This window comes from Podarcis pityusensis (assembly GCF_964106645.2).
Source record: "Podarcis pityusensis genome assembly, chromosome: 2".
Lineage (NCBI taxonomy): Eukaryota > Metazoa > Chordata > Lepidosauria > Squamata > Lacertidae > Podarcis > Podarcis pityusensis.
In genome coordinates this window covers 112,377,426-112,401,275 of record NC_138029.1, presented here as the reverse complement: position 1 = coordinate 112,401,275, position 23,850 = coordinate 112,377,426, and the positions used below count along the sequence as shown (strand labels likewise).

General features: G+C 45.5%; 1 protein-coding gene across 3 annotated transcripts; it reads left to right on the top strand.

Moving 5' to 3' along the window:
• Positions 1–346: 346 nt before the first annotated feature.
• On the top strand, positions 347–23,395 carry LOC308469928 (uncharacterized protein). 3 transcript variants are annotated; one of them, XM_080993044.1, is made up of 7 exons: positions 347–538; positions 13,076–13,558; positions 15,820–15,915; positions 16,523–16,627; positions 18,737–18,900; positions 20,204–20,307; positions 22,128–23,395. In XM_080993044.1, the coding sequence occupies exons 2-7, from the start codon at positions 13,084–13,086 to the stop codon at positions 22,327–22,329; spliced, it is 1,146 nt and encodes a 381-aa protein (XP_080849170.1). In that variant the 5' UTR covers positions 347–538; positions 13,076–13,083; the 3' UTR covers positions 22,330–23,395. The 3 variants fall into 3 exon arrangements, with proteins under 3 accessions (XP_080849170.1, XP_080849168.1, XP_080849169.1); XM_080993042.1 differs by lacking the exon at positions 347–538 and adding an exon at positions 11,526–11,797; XM_080993043.1 differs by lacking the exon at positions 347–538 and adding an exon at positions 11,852–12,009.
• The last annotated feature ends 455 nt before the right edge of the window (positions 23,396–23,850 follow it).

The following is a 23,850-nucleotide window of genomic DNA, read 5'->3' as shown; positions in this document are numbered from 1 at the left end:
ACCTCCCAAGGGAATCCGTTCCACCATCAAACAGCTCTTGCTGTCAGAAAGCTCTACTACCTGATGTTTAGTCCGAATGGATTTACAAACCTTAAATTGTTTTAGAATTAAGTGAATGAGGCTAGATCAGGGTAGATGTTTGCATACAGTGTATGAAGCCAGAACCTAATTTCTCAGCTGTTGGGAACAGATAAGCACACGGCTGGTGAGGTCACGCCGTCCACCCTTGGGTGGAGCAAAATCACCCAGCTTCCCATGCACACAACCCCACCAGGCGGACTTCTGGGACACTGGAACTAGATTGCTTCGGTTTGGTCTAGTTCCACTCGGCATCCGAAGTGATAAACATCACATGACCCATCCATGTTTCTGTTATCTTGGACTGAAAGGGTCTATGCCCCGTGGCAAGAACCCGAACACTACGAAGGAAGGCTTTTCAAATACCTCCCAAGACGAGGCAACTCAGACCTCCAGCCACTGAACATCTGCCTCCTCTCTTAGGTCTGATTATCCCAACAGTTTTGACAGTGAGAGCCTGGTGAGACAACCTTATATTTGTTTATGTTTTTGCTTAGACTGGTACCTTTAGGAATATAGGAAGCGTAGTGCTGATAAGGGTGGCGCTGTGGGTTAAACCACAGAGCCTAGGACTTGCCGATCAGAAGGTTGGCAGTTTGAATCCCCGCGACGGGGTGAGCTCCCGTTGCTCGGTCCCTGCTCCTGCCAACCTAGCAGTTCACAAGCACGTCAAAGTGCAAGTAGATAAATAGGTACCACTCCAGCGGGAAGGTAAACGGCGTTTCCGTGCACTGCTCTGGTTCACCAGAAGCGGCTTAGTCATGCTGGCCACATGACTCGGAAGCTGTACGCTGGCTCCCTCAGCCAGTAAAGCGAGATGAGCGCCGCAACCCCAGAGTCGGCCATGACTGGACCTAATGGTCAGGGGTCCCTTTACCTTTGCCTAGTGCTGATAATGCCAAGGTTGCAGGTTTGATCCCCGTATGGGACAGCTGCAAATTCCTGCACTGCATAGGGGTTGGACTAGATGATCCTCAGGGTTCCTTCAAACTCTGCAATTCTAGGATTCTATGATCTAGCCCAGAATTTCCAACACTGACTGGCAGCAGGTCCCCAGGGTCTCTGCCCATCTTCTGTTGTCTGCTCCTTCTTAGCATTGACGGAAAACACGTTACTCATGTGTGCAGTGTAGTGTGTAAATGCTTTTTGTTTGTTTGTTTGTTTTGCAAATTTTTAAATTTAGTTTTACATAATGATTATACCCAACAAACAACAATTCCAGAGGAAAACGAAATAAAAAAACAAAAGCTTCTCTCGAAACTTCGGACGTCCCTCCCTCAGTTCCATTTCTAAATTTTATTCCTGCATCTCTTACTGTACTATATCTATTACCGGTATATATCCATAGTGTCCAAAGTTCATGTTACTTTACAAGTGTTATTGTACCTCGGGTTACAGCCGCTTCAGGTTGCGTTTTTTCAGGTTGCGGACTGCCAACACCAGGAAGTACCAGAACGGGCTACATCCAGTTTTTTGTGGTCGCGCATGTGCAGAAGTGCTAAATTGCGCTTTGCACATGCGCAGAAACACCGAATTGCAACCTGCGCATGCGCAGACGTGGGTTGTGAACGCTGCGGGTTGCGAACGCGCATCCCGCACGGATCACGTTCACAACCCGAGCGCCCACTGTATTCCTGTTTACATTGGTCTCTAAGATATGTTATAAAATTATTCCAGTCCTTAATAAAAATTTGGTCTTCCTGTTTTTTGATCGTCCCTGCCATTTTGCCATTTCGGCATAGTTCATCAACTTGGTCTGCCATTCTTCTCTGGTCGGGACTTTGTCTTCTTTCCATCTCTGGGCTAAAAGCATCCTTGCTGCTGTCGTTGTGTGCATAAACAGTGTTTTCTTCTCTTTTGGTAATTCCCTACCTATAATTCCTAATAAAAAAAGCTGCTGGTTTTTTAACAAAAGTCATCTTAAACATTTTTTTCATTTTTTTTTAATAAGATATTTATTAAAGATTTTAAACATTATAATCACCAAACACATATAAAACCATCACCAAAACACAATAAACAAAGAAAGACACAAAAAAGTAAAAAGATTAACACATAGTAAAAAAAACATACAACAAAATCAAATACTTAATAACCATATTTTCTTCACTTTTTGGACTTCCTCGCATCTCCCGTTCCTGCGTTCCCAATTATAAAATTTTAAACAGCAATTTATCACCTTGTTTCAACGCTTATTTTGTAATTTTCAAATATTATGTCTCTGACTTTAAATATTTTTATCAAAAACTTAAATACTTAATATTAGACATAATATTAATCCAAAGTTTATCTTTTTCTCAAATCTCACTTATTCTCATGTTTCTTTCAGCTAGATTGCTAGTGCCATATTGTTTTCAGTCCTGCATCCTTCTTAACACTCATATAATTTACAATGTTTTTGTAAATAGTCCTTAAACTTCTTCCAGTCCTCTTCCACTGCTTCTTCTCCTAGGTCTCGGATTCTGCCAGTCATTTCTGCTAGTTCCATGTAGTTTATCAGTTGCGTCTGCCATTCTTCCAGCGTGGGCAAATCTTGGGTTTTCCAATGTTTTGCTATGAGTATTCTTGCTGCTGTTGTTGCATACATAAAAAAAGTTCGGTCCTTCTTTAACACCCTCTGGCCAACAATGCCCAGAAGGAAGGCCTCTGGTTTCTTAGGAAAGGTATACTTAAATACCTTCTTCAGCTCATTATAGATCATTTCCCAGAAAGCCTTGACCCTAGGGCAAGTCCACCAGAGGTGAAAGAATGTTCCTTCAGTTTCTTTACATTTCCAACATTTATTATCAGGCAGGTGATATATTTTTGCAAGCTTGACTTAAACATTTTTTTCAGTTCATTATATATCATTTCCCAGAACGCTTTTACCACCCCACATGTCCACCACATATGATAAATGGTAGCTTCTTTCTTTTTACATTTCCAACACGTATTTGAAGCACTTCTATACATTCTTGCTGATATACTAGGTGTAACAGATACCAGCGGTACATCATTTTCATATAATTTTCTTTCAACGTATAGCATGCTGTAAATTTTAAATCTTCTTTCAATAACTTTTCCCATGATAAAGACTGTACAGTGGTACCTCAGGTTACGAACGCTTCAAGTTACATTTTTTTGGGTTATGAACGATTGTAACCCGGAAGTAAGTTTTCTGAGCTCTCAGAGGCCTCGCCGCTGCCTGGAGCCAAGCCCGGACATCCGTGGGGCCTATGGAGCTCTTGGAGGCCTCTGCGAATGCCGGGAGCCAAGCCCCAACATCAATCCACTGTCCATTACAGTGGCACCTTGGGTTACATACGCTTCAGGTTACAGACTCCGCTAACCCAGAAATAGTACCTTAGGTTAAGAACTTTGCTTCAGGATCGGAACAGAAATCATGCGACGGCAGCGGGAGGCCCCATTAGCTAAAGTGGTACCTCAGGTTAAGAACAGTTTCAGGTTAAGAACGGACCTCCGGAACGAATTAAGTTCTTAACCTGAGGTACCACTGTACTTTCAATGGGAAAGTCCGCTTCAGGTTAAGAATGGACTTCTGGAACCAATTAAGTACTTAACCTGAGGTACCACTGTATATAAATACTTTTTGAGTCCACGTTCCTTTGAGGCCATTTGGTCTATCCCTATATTTGGGCTTTGAAAAATAACTTTCAAGGGTGCAAGTTCCTGGGTGCTTCCAAACACAAGTTTACTGCAGAGTCAGTGCTGCTCATGGCTGAAACCCATTTGCACCGTCCACATGACATCACCATCAAAATGCCAGAGCGTACTTGGAATCTTAGAGTTGGAAGGGACCCCAAGGGTCATCTAGTCCAACCCCCTGCAAGGCCGGAATCTCAACTAAAGCATCGATGACAGATGGCCATGCAAGATCTGCTTTAAGAAGGAGAACCCACAACCCCCGGACGGATACTGTTGAACAGCTCTTACAGTCAGAAATTTCTGCATCCTTTAAACTGGATTCCCCTGACACACCCATCCTTTGGTACATACACATTTTAGCTGTTGCCCAGTTAAACTAGGACATGCTTCGGGAAGCTTTTGCCCAGTTAAACTAGGACATGTTTCGGGAAGCTTTTAATGTTTGATGTATTATAGTATTTTAATATTCTTTTGGAAGCCGCCCAGAGTGGCCGGGGAAGCCCAGCCAGATGGGCGGGGTATAAATAATAAATTATTATTATTATTATTATTATTATTATTATGCGTGGAATACACGTTTTTCAACTTATTTTCCAACCTGTCAATCATGATGCTTTGTGAATTACTGACTCTGCCATTCATATTCAGGCGCCTTTATTACGCACGGCTACTCGGACCTGTCTCCTCTCCCAAGCTGCTCCATGGGCTTGTACTTGCACAATTCTCCTCTATTGCTACATTAAAAAAACCACAAAACCCTTTTCCTTGGGCATTGAGACACAGAGCCCGATCACCGACAGCTCTTGGGGAGGAGACATAGCTGTCAATTTACAGATTTGAAAATAAGAGACCAGCAGCCTCAAAAATAAGGGATCAGCAGCCAAAATAGGGGATTTGGGCTTAGTTTATGCAGAAATCCAGCACTGATGGAGCCATGCTGCTTTGGCTGCGACTGACTCTGTTTTGCAGGGGGTTGGACTACATGATCCTAAGGGTCTACAACTCCCACCAAAGAAGAGGGGCAGACAAAACTGATGAACGACGTCGAGATGGCAAAGCTTATAGGCAGAATTAGAAACCAGGAAGAGGACCTCTTTAATAAAGAATGGGGAAAGTTTATAATTTATTCGAAAAGCTATTGTAAAGAGTTACATACATTGGTAGGATTGACAGAAAACTTGCAGTAAAAATTTGAACTACGGATGGACAAATGATTTATAAAAATAGAGTTATGAAAGGGATGCAGAGGGGGAAATCACTACATTAAGATGCTGCACTGGTTGGAGGGTATGCTAAGCAGAACGTTGGGGCTGCCGTCGTCCTGGGGCGAGGAGTTCCATCGGCCCTTCCCCGCCCGAGAGAGAGAGACTCACGACACCCATAAGCCCAGCATGAGGCGGTTGCGGCGTCGCGGCGGTCACTGAAGCACCACCCTTCTGCGTCCCTCCCCAGCCCCTCCTCTTCCTCCTCCCTCAGGCTGCCTCCTCAGCCGCCGCCGCCGCTGCTGCTGCCTCTGGCTTCCCCTGGCAGCGCGGTGGAAGTCTTGCAAGAGAGGGGCTGCCTGCCCGCCTGCCGCCACCCGTCTCCTCACGACGCGCCCCTGAGGGGGAAAAGAGAGAGACAGAGATGCGGCAGCTCGTGCGCGTGCGCTCTCTCACTCTCTCAAGGCGGAGGACCCCGAGCCGCTGCTTCCCTCCCGAGCCGGGCGAGCATGAAACCTGGGAAATTTAAGGGACATCATCAATAAGGGACAGCAGCGGGAAACGGCACTGGGATAAGGGAGTTTCCCGCCAAATAAGTAACGGTTGACAGCTATGGGAAGAGACCCTGTTTACCAAGGATCTCTTGTCTACGTGACCGCAGTAATAATAATAATAATATCTTTATTGTCATTGCCCCCTTCGGGGACAACGAAATTACTTGACTGCTCCATAAAAACACTAATTAATCAATACAGTATAATACAGCAAGGGAGATTAGATGACTTTCAAAGTCCGGGCTTCCCATTCAGGGCCGAGATCGCTCTGGAGAAGAAGCTGTTCTTAAGACGGCTCGTTCTTGTCTTCATCGTCCTGTATCTCCGTCCCGACGGCAAGAGCTCGAAGAGACAGTGACCAGGATGCGATGGATCTTTTACTATGTCCAGTGCCTTCCTATGGCACCTTGTGGCATAAATCTGCTCTAAGGTGGAGAGTGGGCAGCCAACAATGCTCTCTGCTGCCTTAACAACCCTGCACAACCCCATCCTGTCCTGGGTAGTACAGCTTCCGTACCACACACATAAGCCATAAGTGAGCACGCTCTCAATGGCACAGTGGTAGAAGGCAAGCAGCAGTTTCTGCGGAAGATGGTTTTTCCTTAGTATTCTCAAAAAGTACAGTCTCTGCTGCGCCTTCTTCACAAGCCCCCTTGTGTTGACACTCCAGGACAGATCCTCTTGTAATTCAATGCCCAAAAATCTGAACATTGTTACCCTCTCCACACAGACCCCATCAATCAAAAGTGGCTGGACGTTGCTCTTCTGTCTCCTGAAGTCCACCACAAGCTCCTTTGTCTTCCTTGTATTTATGAGCAAGTTGTTAGCTCTGCACCACTCTGTCAGCCGCTCCACCTCATCTCTATAATCCGTTTCACCCTCCCTTTCAGAGATGAGCCCAATCACGGTTGTGTCATCTGCAAGTAGCCCGACCATCGGTCAGGCATTGCTTTCTGGTTTTACTTGAAGTTCAACTTTGTGTTTTTTTCACTTGCAAATACGAAGCGAGAGCCCTAAAATGAAATGTTTCCGGTTTGGCAGATGCCTCCTGGCCTTTTGCTGACTCCTGCAGGGGGCGCTGTTGCGCAGGTTGAAAGTCCTTTTATTTTTTTTACATGCAAAAAAGGAGCTTAGTAGAATCAGAATCAGAAGAATCTTTATTTGCATCAACCACTAGCCATAGCAATGAAATGAAAGGTACTGAAGATAGAGGTAAAAACCTAACTATAGAAAATACATTTTGGGGGTTTACATCAATAATCAAATACTGTAACAGATCTTATTTTAATTGCCCCTGCTTAGTAGTGATCATCTATGACGAACCCCTATTTTCTTGCGACAGACCCATGATTCCTAGGCATGCGACAAGCGGAAGCATGGATGAGCAAGTTGTGCTTTGCGCCAATTCTTCCTGCCCCAGGGATCTTGACCGAGAAGGCGGATTCCTGGGCTAAGGGCTAGGAAGCTTCCTCTGTTGCAGCAATGGCGAGCTGTTTGTTTTCGGTTTCTTCCCTGCACAGAAGTCTTCCCCTCCCTCTAAAAAAGGGAGCATGTCACCAGTTTGCACCCTCCTGCTGCTCACACCCCGCTGGGACTGAGCGCACCTCAAAAGCAGGGCACACCCAACTCTCGCCATCACCCTCTTGGCAGGGGTGAAGGGTGCCCTCTTTTGAAAACATGGATGAAGAAGCAGCAGCAACAGCGAAATTGTGCCCAGGCTGGGGGCGAGGAGCAGGCTAGAAGAAGCAAAGATCACCAGTGCCGAAGCAATGATTCTTCAACATCAACTTCGTTGGACTGGTCATGTTGGGCGGATGCCTGACGATCATTTTCCAAAGCAACTACTCTATGCCGAACTTAAAAATCGAAAGCATAATGCTGGTGGCCAACAAAAGAGATTTAAAGACTCTCTCAAGGCAAATCTAAAAAAATGTAGTATAAACACTGACACCTGGGAAAAACTGGCCTGCGAGCGCTCCAGTTGGAGAACAGCCTTTACCAAAGGTGTCATGGGCTTTGAAGACACTCGAACTCAGGACGCAAGGGAGAAACGTGCTAGGAGGAAGGCATGCTTGGCAAATCCACATCGTGATCAATTCCTGCCTGGAAACCTATGTCCCCACTGTGGAAGGATGTGTGGATCCAGAATTGGCCTCCACAGTCACTTACGGACTCATTGTTAAAACCATGTTTATGGAAGACAATCTTACTCGGCTACGAGTGATCGCCAAAGAAGAAGAAGGCAGGCAGGCAGGGTGGATAATGTGTGTGGGGGGGAGGGGATTTTAATTATTTCATTTCTATAACGATTGATAGTTTAAAAAAAAATCCTCATAGTGATTACTTCTCAGAGAATAACAATACATACCTCAGGATATTTAAAGAGACAGAGAGAGAGAGAGAGAGAGAGAGAGAGAGAGAGAGAGGTATTTCACAAGATCTCTTCACTCCTTGGCAACTTTAAAAAATCTTGTGCAAAACTTCAGTTTTTAAAATATTTGTTAAAAATGGAAATTAATATTTCTCCCTTTTTTTAACAACAACAAAAGCTAAAGCCTCGTTTTGCCCATTGAGAAATAAGGCATGCTTACAGGGACTCTGTTGTAATTTATCACCATGCCAGAAAAATAATTTGCCTGCTTACCTTCTTTCCTAGGAGTACATGAGCCAGGGCATGAAAAAAAAAGAAAAAAGAGGTTGCATCCCATATTGCCTCAGGAATTTTTGTGGTAAACAGAAGCTGTTGGAAATAATGAGAGCTCATATTTTAAAATAAGTGTAGATAATAATCAAGCTGTGATCTACGAGCCTGTGTTGTGTGAGATAAGCCAACCCTGTTAGCAGTATAAAAATAATCCTTCCAGTAGCACCTTTAAGACCAACTAAGTTAGTTCTTGGTATGAGCTTTCGTGTGCAAGCACACTTCTTCAGATACCTGCATCTGAAGAAGTGTGCTTGCACACGAAAGCTCATACCAAGAACTAACTTAGTTGGTCTTAAAGGTGCTACTGGAAGGATTTTTTTTATTTTGACTATGGCAGACCAACACGGCTACCTATCTGTAACTGTTAGCAGTAGTCTTTCTAGAACCTTCCACACTAACCCAGTGCTGACTAACCCAGCCTTTCTCTATCTTGAGTCTTCGGATATTGTTGAACTACAACGCCCATCACCCCTGACCACTGTTCACACCAGCTAGGGATGATGGGAGTTGTAGTCTAACAACATCTGGAGACCCAAGTTTGGGAAAGCCTGGACTAACTTGACAGCACAGATAGGTAGCCGTGTTGGTCTGCCATAGTCAAAATAAAAAAATTCCTTCCAGTAGCACCTTAAAGACCAACTAAGTTAGTTCTTGGTATGAGCTTTCGTGTGCATGCACACTTCTTCAGATACACTGAAACAGAAGTTGCCAGATCCTTCTATATAGTGAGAAGGTGGGGAGGGGTATTACTCAGAAGGGTGGTGGGAATGGGTGATTGGCAGATAGCTGAATGAGCCTGTTGACGACTCTTAACGACTGCAATAGGTCTTACAGGAAAAGGCAAGGGGTGAGAAGGTGAAAAATGTCTTAGTCATGTATAATGAGATAAGAATCCAATGTCTCTGTTCAGACCAGGTTTCTCCATGGTTTTAAGTTTGGTAATGAGTTGCAATTCAGCAGCTTCTCTTTCCAGTCTATTTCTGAAATTCCTTTGTAGTAAAACAGCTACTTTGAGATCTTGTATAGAATGTCCTGGGAGATTGAAGTGTTCTCCTACTGGTTTCTCTGTTTTGTGATTCTTGATGTCTGATTTATGTCCGTTTATTCTTTGGCGTAAGGTTTGGCCTGTTTGTCCAATATAGAGAGCTGAAGGACACTGTTGGCATTTGATGGCATACACAATGTTAGACGATGAGCAATTAAATAGTCCCGAGATGGTATGTGTGATGTTGTTGGGGCCAGTACACCTCTAGTCATCACATACAGCTCCCAAGTTAAAACAGTACAACGCATCATCAGAGACCTACAACCTCTCCTGGACAATGACGGTTCTCTTTCTCAAGCTCTGGGAGGAAGACCTTTCATTGCCTACAGACAGCCACCCAATCTTAAACAACTCCTAACCCACAATAATACTACAACCAGACTTAACACGGACACTGGCACCAGAGCCTGCAATAAACCCAGATGCCAACTTTGCTGCCACATACACCCGGACAACACCATTACTGGCCCCAACAACATCACACATACCATCTCGGGACTATTTAATTGCTCATCGTCTAACATTGTGTATGCCATCAAATGCCAACAGTGTCCTTCAGCTCTCTATATTGGACAAACAGGCCAAACCTTACGCCAAAGAATAAACGGACATAAATCAGACATCAAGAATCACAAAACAGAGAAACCAGTAGGAGAACACTTCAATCTCCCAGGACATTCTATACAAGATCTCAAAGTAGCTGTTTTACTACAAAGGAATTTCAGAAATAGACTGGAAAGAGAAGCTGCTGAATTGCAACTCATTACCAAACTTAAAACCATGGAGAAACCTGGTCTGAACAGAGACATTGGATTCTTATCTCATTATACATGACTAAGACATTTTTCACCTTCTCACCCCTTGCCTTTTCCTGTAAGACCTATTGCAGTTGTTAAGAGTCGTCAACAGGCTCATTCAGCTATCTGCCAATCACCCATTCCCACCACCCTTCTGAGTAATACCCCTCCCCACCTTCTCACTATATAGAAGGATCTGGCAACTTCTGTTTCAGTGTATCTGAAGAAGTGTGCATGCACACGAAAGCTCATACCAAGAACTAACTTAGTTGGTCTTTAAGGTGCTACTGGAAGGATTTTTTTTATTTTAACTTGACAGCAGTCTTTCCATCAGGCCAAAGCAAGGCTTCTCTCTTGGCTGTTCTGAGAGAGTGGCTCCATTTAGTTCCCCCTCTTGCCGAATTCTCCATCCCATCATTATTAAGAATGTGATTACTTGTAAGAACCGGTGCCAGAGCTTGCTTACTTTCCTCTTCCCTCCCTGGTTCTTTTTCCTTTTGTGCTGCAACTTTTCAACTGGCCCTCTTATGCTAGCTGCTCTTGGAAGCTCTTCGACCAGTGAGCAGGGCGAAAACACCTTTAAATAAACACATAACCTTTAACTGCAGTGGTTAGATTCTTCCTCTGAAGCCCCCAAGTTTTAATGTATGAAACCGTTGTAAGTCTTGCCTTTATTAGTTCATAACTGTTGCAACAGTGGCCATGAATAAAACTGGCTACAGCTCGTGGCTGGTGAGGAGAGATTAACCATGATCCCATCTTTGGTCAACACATTAAGCCGAGCTCAGCACAGTGCAGGAGTAAAATAGACCAGGGAAGTAGAAGCTATAGGCCTGTTATGTTTGTGTAGTGCCAATAAGCTACAGTTTAGTTTACCGTGACATACGAGCCAGGTCACTGAGCGAATACTGGCAGCAGCAAAATGATTTTGTGGACCTTCGAAATCCAGAGTGTGTGTGTCAAATACCAGCAAACAACTTTGGATAGTTCTGCAAATCGGCCAAATTCTGCAAGAAACTTAAGCTCTCTTCTGCAAGGGAGATTATTCTGCAATTCAGCATTCCCTCTTCTTCGGCAGAGGGAATTACGCTTGCAGTTTCATGAAACGCAAGGCATAAGTGCTCGAATGCCAAATATCTGTCACAGTCTGGAGGCCCCAACTGCCCAGAAGGGAACTGGAGCACGCATACATGCCAAAAGACCCAAGTCCTCGTTTGACCCAGGAACCAGAACGGCGGTGAATAAAAATGCATTCCGGTTTTCATACTACCGTTATTTCGAGGAGCCCTCTTGCGTACTGACTCAGGGGTTCAGGTTTGTAATTTCAGAACCTTTGGAGCTGGCGGACATGACCTGTTTACTGCCCAGGGTTTGAAATGGTTCCCTTAAAATGTTCCCTCCTTCCACATGGGTCACTGTGGGTCGCACTTGTGCCTGTCGCTCCAAAAAACCCCTCGGCCTCCTTCGTGTTGACATCCCTCTGTTATTTAATGTCTGCTGGCCTTGGCAAAACCAAGCTGGGCCCGATTTAGCCTGCTCAGCTAGGCAGGATGACCCACCTTACGCCCCAAGCTCCCTCCCAGGTCCAGTGCCAAGCTGAGCTCCCCTTTCAGTTAGTTGCAGGTTTCCTTGGGAGCTGTCAGAACTGACCAAATCTCCTTGCCCCTGAGAAAGAGGCCTGAGGTTAGGGTGGAAAACTAGGATTCAGCCAGGAGCTCAACTCCCCCCCCCCCCAACTGGTTTGAGAGGAACTCGAGGCGGTGACATTCCAGGTACGTCACCAAGAATTTGTAAAGGCTTGGTGTGTGAAGGACAGCTAAAAGTAACAGTGGAGCGGTCTCCCTTAGGAGGTTGTGGGTTCTCCTTCCCTGGAGGTTTTTAAGCAGAGGTTGGGTGGCCGTCTGTGAGGGATGCTTTAGCTGAGATTCCTGCATTGCAGGGAGTTGGACTAGTATAGTATAACTGGGTCATTTCTGCTCTCTATGTGAGTATCTGTGATGGGGACGCTTTGGGGTGTTTATGTAAATGGGTTGGGACTTAAGAACCCAACCTGCCGTATACCAGGCCAGAGATTTCTCCATCTAGCCTAGTGTTGTGGGTCTCTAGTAGAAATCTTTCACTTCACTTGCTCTCAGATCTCTTTTAACGTAAGGCGAAGATTGAATTTGCAAAGCAAGTGATCTACCCCAGAGCTGTGGTTCCCACACCTGAAAACTGCAGGTTCTCTCCCCTGAACTCCTCTTCCACCAAAGCTTGAACTGACCAGTTTCTGTTCCTACTGCTCACCCTCGACTGAAAAGGCTCTTGACGCAGGAGCAGCCAGAGTGGTACCTTCCAGATTCCTTGTCCATTGGTCATTCTGGCTGCGGCTAATGCAAGCTGGACGCGGCTGGCACTGTGGTCTAAACCACCGAGCCTCTTGGGCTTGCTGATCAGAAAGTCGGTGGTTCGAATCTGCATTATTGAGTGAGGTCCCGTTGCTCTGTCCCAGCTTCTGCCAACCTAGCAGTTCGAAAGCACACCAGTGCAGGTAGATAAATAGGTACTGCTGTGGCTAATGCAAGCTGGACGCGGGTGGCGCTGTGGTCTAAACCACTGAGCCTCTTGGGCTTGCCGATTGGAAAGTCGGTGGTTCGAATCCCCATTATGGAGTGAGCTCCCGTTGCTCTGTCCCAGCTCCTGCCAACCTAGCAGTTCGAAAGCACGCCAGTGCAAGTAGATAAATAGGTACCACTGTGGCGGGAAGGTAAATGGCATTTCCGGGTGCTCTGGTTTGCGTCACGGTGTTCTGTTGTGTCAGAAGTTTAGGCATGCTGGCCACATGATCCGGAAAGCTGCCTGTGAACAAACGCCGGCTCCCTCAGCCTGAAAGCGAGATGAGCGCCACAACCCCATAGTCGCCTTTGACTGGACTTAACTGTCCAGGGGCCCTTGACCTTAATGCAAGCTGTAGTCCAAAAACATCTTGGCTACTCATGCTGCAACACAACCAGTTTACAGTTATGCTCCTTACTAGACATGTAAGAATTTTCTTCTTCTCTTCTTTCTAGCCAGAGTGATGGATGCGCACTCTCTGATATGTCCCAGTGGGGAAAGGGTTTGTTCGATCTGCTTGAAGCCTTGCCAAGGCCCAGCCATGCAACCCTGCGGGCACAGCTTTTGCCAGTCGTGCTCCAACCGATCCTGGGTGGATGAACTAAAGGAGAAAGTCACCTGCCCCGGGTGCAGGGAAACCTTTCTGAGAAATAAGGCAGGCTCTTACGAACCTCTTGGGAAAATGGAAGAGGCCACCCGGCTGACCACAGTGGATGAAACAAAACAGTCAGCTCAGAGTATCTGTGAGATACACAAGGAAATATTAAATCTTTTCTGTGTTGAGGATCAAGCCCCACTCTGTTCAGTCTGCAGAAAATCCTGGGATCATTCCTCACACACTGTGATTCCCAGATGGGAGGACAGTTTTCCAAGATCAAAGCCTTCCGATTCTGGCATTATAGGATACTCAAACACAGCAACTTGCATCAAAGGAAACGGTAAAGAAATGGAGCATTTTGTGATGATAAGTGCATGGCTTGTGATATCCTGAAGCAAACGTTATGGGAATTATTAGATAAATGTCTGGAAGTAAAACCACAGGTTTATCCTCACGCCGTTTAATGGTTCCATGTCCTGCCAAGGGGAGGGAGATATACCAGGGCAGCTTTGCAGAACTGGTATCTTTTGAGGTGGAGGTGGGGATTCAACTCTGCGTGCATAGCTCTTCAAAGGCTTGCAGCACAAAAACGGGAAAAATAAGTCGACAGTGAAAGAATAGCTCACAAAAATCTGGAAGGTAGCAGCAATGTACAGGCTTCCGGAATTGATTAGAGCGAGTGAAGGCAGACAAGAAAGAGAACATTTTAAAGATAAACGGAAACCATGCATTGGATTTAGAACAGGCATAGGGAAACTCGGCCCTCCAGATGTTTTGAGACTACAGTTCCCATCATCCCTGACCACTGGGCCTGTTAGCTAGGGATCATGGGAGTTGTAGTCCCAAAACATCTGGAGGGCCGAGTTTGCCTATGCCTGATTTAGAACATAAATATGCATGAATGTGGTAGTTTTTCCTATGTAGTAAAATGCTAAGTATAGTATAATTATGGTGGTGCTCTCCACCCCAAAAAAATAAGAAAGAAAAATTGCACTAATCCAGGGATTCCCAAACTATGGCCCACGGACCACTGAGTTTAATTTAGGGGGTTCTGTGGCATGTCTGTGAAGAACAGTGGGGTACAGTAGCTCCATCGTTCTTAGAACCTGGCAGACCACCCAGAAGGTGAGCAGGACACCTAGAATTAAGATAATAATAATAATAATAATAATAATAATAATAATAATAATTTATTTATACCCACCCATCTGGCTGGGCTTCCCCAGCCACTCTGGGTGGCTTCCCAAAAAATATTAAAATACTGTAATACATCAAACATGAAAAGCTTCCCTAAACAGGGCTGCCTTCAGATGTCTTCTAAAAGTCTGGTAGTTGTTGTTCTCTTTGACATCTGGTGGGAGGGCGTTCCACAGGGAGGGTGCCACTACACTATTAAGAAGCTTAATCTCGATGCAATTAAATAGTGAATCTAGTACCTAGCACAGTGCATTGCAATTGCTGCAACAGGTTGATGTGAGCCACTAAGACCCTCAGCAATTTTCAAGTGGCCGATGCGGGGAAACACTGGGAGCCATTGCACTAATCAACTTATTGGGGGTGGAGAGGGAGGAGAGGATACTGAATACATCCCCCTATGGTTTCATGCCTTTTGAAAGTGAACTATACTTGTGTATCCCTGAGTGTTGGATCCAGTGGTATAGCATGGGTTGCCGGTGCCCGGGGCCATGTAGAGGGGTGTGAGGAAGGGAAGCAGACAGAGCACGCATGCACATTCAACTGCCTAGCGGCATCGGCATCACCCAGGAGACCGCTGCTGCAGAGATAAGAAAATAAGAGTAGTTCCAATGTCTGGAGAGGTCACTTCCTGGTTCGCATGGAGAAGCTGTTTTCAACAGAGCCCAGCAATGGAAGCAAGCAGCTGTACTGAGGCAGTACTGGGTGTTGAAATTTCGCACCCCTAATAATTTTGTGCCTGGGTCAACCGCCCCTGTGGCCTCCAATGCTACGCCACTGGTTGGATCAGAATAGGAAATCTTGCATGTGACATCTGTTTGGGCATGGAGTCCGATAGCCAGCTTAGGTTCCATGCACAGAAAAAACCTCCTTTCTGGCATATGGTCCCTAGCTGGATCAGTGTGAGCATTTTTTTGTTCCCCAACAGACAGGGTGAGCAGATACAAAAGCAGTATTAGTTGCAAAGCACAGTCTCCAAGCTCTCTCAGTCACCACCAAAAGTTTAAACGTTGCCCCGTACCTGATCTCACTGCTTACCAGTGAAACCTGGATACATAAGAAAATACGTATCCAGATAAAATGTTTCTGGATATGAATACCGTGATACCTCGGGTTAAGAACTCAATTCGTTCTGGAGGTCTGTTCTTAACCTGAAACTGTTCTTAACCTGAAGCACCACTTTAGCTAATGGGGCCTCCTGCTGCTGCTGTGCTGTGCTGTGCACATTTTCTGTTCTCATCCTGAAGCAAAGTTCTTAACCCGAGGTAATATTTCTGGGTTAGCGGAGTCTGTAACCTGAAGCGTATGTAACCTGAGGTACCACTGTACATATCTGGACAAAATGTTTCCAACGGCTGTGGAAGATATGGTCAGAAATCATTGTTGGTTTGTGTTTACCCTTCAAAGGAGAGGTCCTTGGTGGGAATGAGAAGGACAGCGCAGATAAGCTCATGCTGATTGAGCCGCAGGTTGACTTCAACTTGGAGGAAAACAAGGAAGAAGGTAAAAAGGCTTTGCTAAGAATGTAAGAGCCACATATCTCAACAATGAGCAATCCTGATTTGCTTGCGGGATATTTACACATCTTCGCTCGTTCCACACTTTTCATTGCATTGTCCCATTGCTTTCCTAACAGCAAAAACTCTGTGTTGTTGTTGTTGTTTTGTATAATTTCCCCCCCAAAAAAGAGAGAAATCAGTGAAATAAGATTATTCTCCGCAGGCCTCTTAAGCAATATAATATTGTGATAGTTTTAACCATCAATCATGGCATTGAACAGCTTGATATTTTATTATTGACTCTGCTGCTATGGCAATTGGATATGGGGCTCACGAGATTGTTTTAGCGCTTATTACGATTGGATTTATGTGGCATGGCTGTCTTATACTCTGCCTGGTGGTGGGGTTCCCGGGGTTTTGGTATTATATTGATTTTATTGTATTTTTAAAGTCGTATTGGTTTAGAATCTGTGTTTGTTGTTGCTTTAGTCATACATCACCTTGGGAGCATATACGGAGCAGAAATTCAGGCACGCAGCAAAAGCAAGCAAGCAAACAAACAAACCCAAACCCCTAAATAAATAAGCAGAGTGTGTTCCCTTTCTTCACAGACACGCCATCAAACTCCAGGGTCCAAAATTCCATAACATGGATCCTCCTGATACTGTTCATCATCCAGATTGTGGGCTTGGTGACAACCATCTTCGTTTTCACAAGTGAGTAGGAATCAGCCGGGTACCGTCAAAAGATTGGTAGTTGTTGCAGCAACAAGCTCATAAATGATTATATTCGCTTGCTTCACTATAAGCTAGTTGGCTTGCTTTGATGTTACCCTTATCTGCGGGACTGGGGTGCTGGGCGCTGAAAAGCCCAGAAAAGGGGAGCTATCTGTAAGATTTGGGTATTTGCCACCTATGACCTCACCTGGGCAGATGTCAGAGACCAGGCTGAGGAGTCCTGCTCTGAGGAGGAATGGTGTGAGCCTCCCCCTCTTCCTTTTCCTGACCAGGATCCTGAAGCTGCCCAGGAGCAGTGGAGCAGTATAGATTTGGAGCAGTGGTTTGCAGAGGGGCATAGTTCGGAAGACAACAGCTGGGCAGAACTGAGTGGGGAAGAGCTAGGAGAAGAAGAACAGGGAGAGAGAGAATTAACAGACTCCCTTTTGCTGGAAAGTGTCCCAGCACTCAATCTAAGGTCAAGGAGAGCAGATAAGGTAGCTATGCAGAAGGCCAAATGGTTGCAAGATCAGGTTGCCAGATGAGGAAGTGATGGGGGTGGCTAAGAGGGAAGTGGGTGAAAACCTTAATTGGGGGCATCTTTCCTCTGAGAATGGAATCTTTGTTTTTCTCTATGAACATTAAACATCTCTTTAACTGGTAAGAGACTATTTTCGCTTTGTTCTGCTTATCCACGGCCAAAGGGAGGGAGGAAGCCATTTCCCCGAAGCCTGACAGCAGGTGAAATGAAGGGAAGCCCTGGCCAGAGTGACGTGTGCTGCTTTATGTATACAGAATGTATGAATGTTTGCTTGGGTGCAGACATGCCATCTCCTTGCTGCGGTGCCCATCCTGCGTCTGTAAAGCAGGCTGATTTGCTGTAATTATGCACCTTTCTTTTCTTTTTAAAAAATTTATTTAATCATTTTTTCAATACAGACAGCAACCACAAAAACCACATACAACAAAAACCACAATAACACAATAACACAATTTAACAATTCAGATTTGAGTACTGATATACTATAACTACACCTTTTTAACAATATTTCCCCACCTCTCCTCCCCCTACTTCCCACCACTTTCCGCCTTATCTCTTAAATAATCCTTCCAGATTTCTTCATATTTATCCATTCTTAATTTGCGTCGATATGCAATTCATTCGTATGTAACTAGTCTGTCCATATTGTCCATCTATGTGCTCAATGGGATCTTTTTGCAGCTCTTCCCATTCATCAGAACAAGTTTTTTTTGCTTCTAATATAGCACGGTACATCCATTTTTTTTTACCCCTTGTAATCTCCCACGTTTCTGGTATATAATTTAGAATTAAATTCAGATCTCCTAAATAACAATTTTTTTTAATTACTCTTGCTATATATATCCTCACCTTGCACCAGTGTGAGGTAATTATGTGCCTTTCTTTAATAAAGCACTAGAGCTGATCACTCTGGTGTTGTGGACATCCTTCTTTGGTATCCCTGCACCCTACTGCTGCCAGGATCCCACCTTTCGGACTGCGGTTCAGGACAGTCATATAATGCATTTATATAATGATCAGGTAGAATAGCAACAGGTGGGAGCGAGTACCGTGAGGGGTGGAGTTACATGACAACTGGCCAGTTGCATTGCGGGAGGTGGGGAATCTTTGTGTGCCCTGCCATGCCCTCTGAGTCCCTCGGGAAGCGGACGGGTTTCTATAACTGTTATGTACTGAGCTGAATAGGATCCAAACTGCAGCAGTCTGATTGGTCCTAGAACAATAGGATCCAAATTGCAGCAGTCTGATTGGTCCTAGAACAATAGGATTCAGAATGCAGCAGTCTGATTGGTCCTAGAACAATGCAGCAGTATGATTGGTTGGCAGGAACCACCCAATCATGCTCCAGATATAAGTGAATCCACAACCTGATTGGCTTACAGTAGAATTCCAGAATTAGCCAATCATGTGCAGCCCATTGTGTAAATAATGTATATAAAGCAGATACTTTGAGGGGACTTTCATTCATTCCTCCTCACCACTATGAGCTGAATAAAGAGCATGAAATCACTTTGCGACTCTGAGTATATTTCAATAACAAACAAAACAATGCTGGTTCTCGTCCTCAGAGGCTAAAGCTGAGCTACCAGCCCCTTGTTGCCCATCTGGCTGGATTGTGAACCAAGGGAGCTGCTATCACGTCTTGCAACTGGAAGGGTCCTGGGATGCCGGCCAGCGCCACTGTTCCTCGCTCGGTGCCTCCCTGGCTGTGGTTGGGGACGTGGGAAAACTGGTAAGAGAAGGGGCCTGCTGAGATCGCATGCTTTATACTTTTTTTAAGGCTTCTTTTCAGAGCATGCGTCCTGTTAATATGCAGCGGTAGCCAATGTGGTTCGCTTCAGGGGTTGTCTGATTACAACTCCCACTGGCTGGAACTGATGGGAGTTGAAGTCCAGCAATGTTTGGAAGGCATCATGACAGCAGTTCCTGCATTGCTGTATCCAAACTGGAAGATGTGTCTTCAGTTTTGATGTTTCAACAAGTGGGATGTGATACATAAGTAGCAGTCAAGTGCAACATTCCTTGTTTTCCTAGAGTGGACATGCGAGGGAATGTTTGGTCCAGCCAGTCGGAACTTCCTGTTTCCTCCTGGGCTGGGACATACTTCCTTTGCATGTGACTAGAGGTGGGCGTGACCTTACCTGTCCAGGGAACAAAAGGACAGGGCACGCAGCACCCTCTCTCTCTCCGACTCTCTTTTTTACTTCCTCCATCATTGGAGCAGCTTTCTAGCTAAGGATGCTCTGTTGACTTCCAGCCAACAGAAGACGCTGGGACTATCCCCATATGAGATAGTTCCACATGTATATACTTTGTAGCTAAGTCTGCCTTCAGGGATCCAACTGTGAACTGATGATGATGTGAGTAAACTTCTTTTAGTACTTCACACAAGATTGTGACATGTTTATTCGTTTAGGAGGGATACAAAGGGGACTTACCAGGAATATACAATTCAATACTGAATTGTATGATATTGAGAGGCTTAAACAAGCCTGCAACCAGCTAGCTGCTGTGCGTTAAAAGGGGAATGTGAAACTCTGCTAAGTATATTATATAAACAATATTAATAAGGATAATATTAATATAAGGATATTAATAAACAATATATCTCCTGCCTCTCTGAACATTCCCACGCATCATTGGCTGAAAACTTCTCTATGTCACCAAACGCAGTAATCTATGATTTTTATCTTTATGAGGTTTTTTTTTATCATGTGTGTGTAGGCACACATGCACAGACACTCCTATACCACTTTGATAGTATGAAATCATGGCACTGAAGCATTTTTATCAGTCCAACAAACAAACAAATATGTGAGCTTGGTGCCCAGTGCTCCTGAGATGAAACCTAGCTATTAATCTCTCAACTCTGCTCTGGTTTTCATATAAACGCATAATATGCATAAATTTGGTAGCTGGCCCAGCACTTAGAAACAAACAAGTTATTTTAAAGTCAGGTCCCTTGGCTATCCTATATGTACAAAATCCAGCCCTGAAACATACTGAACCCCACATTCTCTCTCTTTCGGAACCAGAAAGTCGCCATGCAAGACAAAGGCCCCTTTGACCACTGGGTTGGCCTCTTCAGAGAATCAGGAGGAAGCTGGAAATGGACCGATGGGACGGATTTCAACAACCTGTGAGTTCTTCATGCCTGAGCACCCGCAACTGGGCAACTGCTGACATTCCTGCATTTCAGCGGGTTGGACTAGATGGCCCTTGGGGTCCCTTCCGACTCTACAATTCTGTAATTCTATGAAATGACACCCTTGGGGAGCTTAGCTTAGTCCCCACTGTATATCCATTGCACCATCCGCTAAAGACTCTTGTTCTCAACAACCGTTTTCTAGACATCATTGGGAATTGCGCTTGGTGCCGTTCTTGTGTTGTTTCGGTGTCATTTGCTCTGGTGTTGAAATACTTTGACAGTTTACAGGCTCCTTCACAAAATCTGTCCAGTCAGCATACATCCTGATTTGCTTGCTCAAAGCTTACTTAGTGGTTAGACTATGGCTAGTCTTGATTGATCAGCTGTTCTGGTTTGTTTATGGTCCAGTTGTACCACAGAGAGCGTTCATCCTGATCTCCTTGCAGGATGTTTACATGTCTTCCCTTTCATCGTTTGTTCGCCCCATGCTTTTCAGCGCATTTCCTAACCGCAGAAAGCGAGGGGTGTTTTTCCCCGTAATGGATTTGCTGTGCTAGGTTGACATTCAATGCACATGATCTCCAGAAACCTAATATCTGGTGAGTGCTTGAATCCTTCCTGCAAAGTAGTAACAGGCTGGAGGCATTCATAGTGGGTTGTGTAGTTGTTGTTTAGCTTAATAATAATAGTAAAACTAATAATAATAATAATAATAATAATACCCCATCATCTAGCTTGTTGTGCTCGCCCCAGTCTCTGAATGGCAAGAGGCACCAATGGCTCCAGGACTTACCCAGGGTTTTGTTTTCTTAGAACAGAGGTCAGTGGGAGCTGTGATGTCAGTCTAGGATATATGTGGTCTAAACCACTGAGCCTCTTGGGCTTGCCGATCAGAACGTCGGCGGTTCGAATCCCCACTCCCGTTGCTCTGTCCCAGCTCCTGCCAACCTAGCAGTTCAAAAGCACGCCAGTGCAAGTAGATAAATAGGTACCGCTGAGGCGGGAAGGGAAACAGCGTTTCCGTGCGCTCTGGTTTCCGTCACAGTGTTCTGGTGCACCAGAAGCAATTTAGTCATGCCGGCCACATGACCTGGAAAGCTGTCTGTGGTCAAATGCCGGCTCCCTCGGCCTGAAAAGTGAGATGAGTGTCACAACCCCATAGTCGCCTTTGACTGGATTTAACAATCCAGGGGTCCTTTACCTTTTTACCTAATATGGTTTTATTGACACATACACACAGCCTGAGCACATGTTGGAGGGGTTCACAGCATTAACACTCTTAGCCAGGGGTAGGCAACCTAAGGCCCAGGGGCCAGATGCGGCCCAAACACCTTTTCAATCCGGCCCCAAGGACAGTCCAGGAATCAGTGTGTTTTTACATGAGCAGAATGTGTCCTTTTACTTAAGATGCATCTCTGGGTTATTTGTGGGGCATAGGAATTCATTCATTTCCCCCCAAAAAATATTGTCCGTCCCCCCACATGGTCTGAGGGACGGTGGACCGGCCCACGGCTGAAAAAGGTTGCTGACCCCTGCTCTTAGCAGATCTTACTTCTCCATCGGGTCTCCAGGGAAGCCGCAAGCAACAGCTTTGAGTGCAGCACAAAGCAAGCAAGGCAGGGATGTTTTGCCCAATATGGGTCTCAAACACACAACCATGAGATTCAGAGTCTCACGCTCTACCAACTGAGCTATATATAAGTAAATTAATAGTGCATGTTGCTTTGGGCCTATCGGTTGGGAAAGCACATCTGAAATTTTGCAGGCAAACTGCTGTATTGTTTACGTGTCTGTTTCCTCTCCCTTTGCAGTTTTGAAGTGGAAGGAGACGGAGACTGCGCTTTCCTAAGCAAGGGGGTCCTGAACAGTGGAGATTGCTCAGCTGAGAAGAAGTGGCTGTGCAGCTGGAAAGCACAGACCAGAGGCGGATTCCACAGCCCGGCTGGGGGACGTGAAACTTTAAGAGCTGACCCCGTGCCAAAGGACCTTTCCACGCTTTTACCGTGTTCCTAGCTGCCACTCCCTCTGCGTGCGTGTGCAGTGATAAATCAGTCACCAACCCAAGTGACCAAGCTCGCATCCTAGAGGGTAGCTTCCCTTTCGGGATTTGAGCACTCGATAAACGCTTTCTCGTGGCGTTGCTGCTACGAGAGCCCGTAGGCTGAAAAACCAGGTGATGCAAGAAAACATCCTAACGTGTTCTGTTTTTAGAAATCTTCTTGTTTCGTTCTTGCAGTTGCAATCTCAAGCATAACTTTCTTGAGAGTCGGTCGCGTTGAACTCAGTGGGGTTTACTTCTGGGTAACTAGGCAGAGGATTGTGTCTCTGTTTTAGTGCGGGCATTCTCTAGTCAGTTTTAAGAATGGCCTGTGATGAAGATGACCGCCTCAGCTTTCCTTTTAGATGAAAACATGGGCAGGTTTGTGGTCCCCAGGACAGGTGAAATTCTTCAGCAGAGTGCAACCCAAATCTCAGCCACTGAAAGGCTTAAACAGTGAAACAAGCATCAAGCTCCACCAGTTCTAAAACCATGCGATTCTGAGATCTGTCCGGATGTATTTCGGACCTGACACTCGGTTGCTGAATGCCCAGGTTAGAATTAACAGTTTTACAGTTCTGTCATGAGACAGAACGTTGCGTAGTCAAAGTTTTCCAAGCAGGGAATGTTTCTGCTCGCTCGTACGGAAATGCTGGTTAGGAAACTACTATTTAGCGCTGCAAGTAAGATATTTATATCACTCTTGGAAGGGAAATCAGTGTGACCTATATAGTAGGAGCATAGGAGAAGACACAATCTGCTGTTCGTTGGTGCGGGACGACCAGTGACATATTTCTGCGACAGCTTTATTGCTTTGTAACCTTTGCTCTGAAAGAGGGAGCGTTTCCGAGAAGCAATCCCTGCATGGGCCATGCTGGCGGCCCATGTTCGCTATCATATTTACGCATGTGGCGCATAGCTGGAATACTGCACGTAGATCCAGTATCCATTACGGAGGCTAGCATGACAACACAGCCCTCTGCGAAGCTGTTTGCAGACTCAGCCCGGGAGGGCGCAGCTAATAAACGCAGCACTACCAAATGTCAGCACCAATCTTTCTCTCTCTGTGCATGCATGTACGTGTGTGTGTGTGTGTGCGCGCGCGCACACATTTGTGGTCTGTGTTGACAAGGAAATTATGCTGTTCTTCGGGGCCTCGGTTCTTGAAATTCCTCCTTTTATATCACTGTGAAAGGAGGCCTCTAGGCCCCCTTATGTCGTTGCAGGGCCGGCCCTACCATTTGACAATGTGAGTCAGTCAATTCAGGAGGCAGATGCTGGAGGCCAGGGAAACAGAGCGGCGTATATGCCGCTCAACCTGCTGTGCACCCACCCCCCAAGAAGCATGTTTGCTGCCCTCAGGTTGGGGCAGCACACTGTCTTATCCCCAACCTGGTCAATTTCTTTACATGGAATGGGAGGAAGATGCAATCTTGTCCTTTGCCTCAGGCGGCAAAACATATTGAGCTGACTGTGTTTGGATGCTCCAGTTCAGT

Coding starts and splice junctions, on each gene's coding strand:
- LOC308469928 (XM_080993044.1), top strand. CDS start 13,084: ATGGATGCGCACTCTCTGATATGTCCCAGTGGGGAAAGGGTTTGTTCG. Junction 13,559..15,819: donor AACTTGCATCAAAGGAAACG/GTAAAGAAATGG, acceptor TACCCTTCAAAG/GAGAGGTCCTTGGTGGGAAT. Junction 15,916..16,522: donor GGAGGAAAACAAGGAAGAAG/GTAAAAAGGCTT, acceptor CTTTCTTCACAG/ACACGCCATCAAACTCCAGG.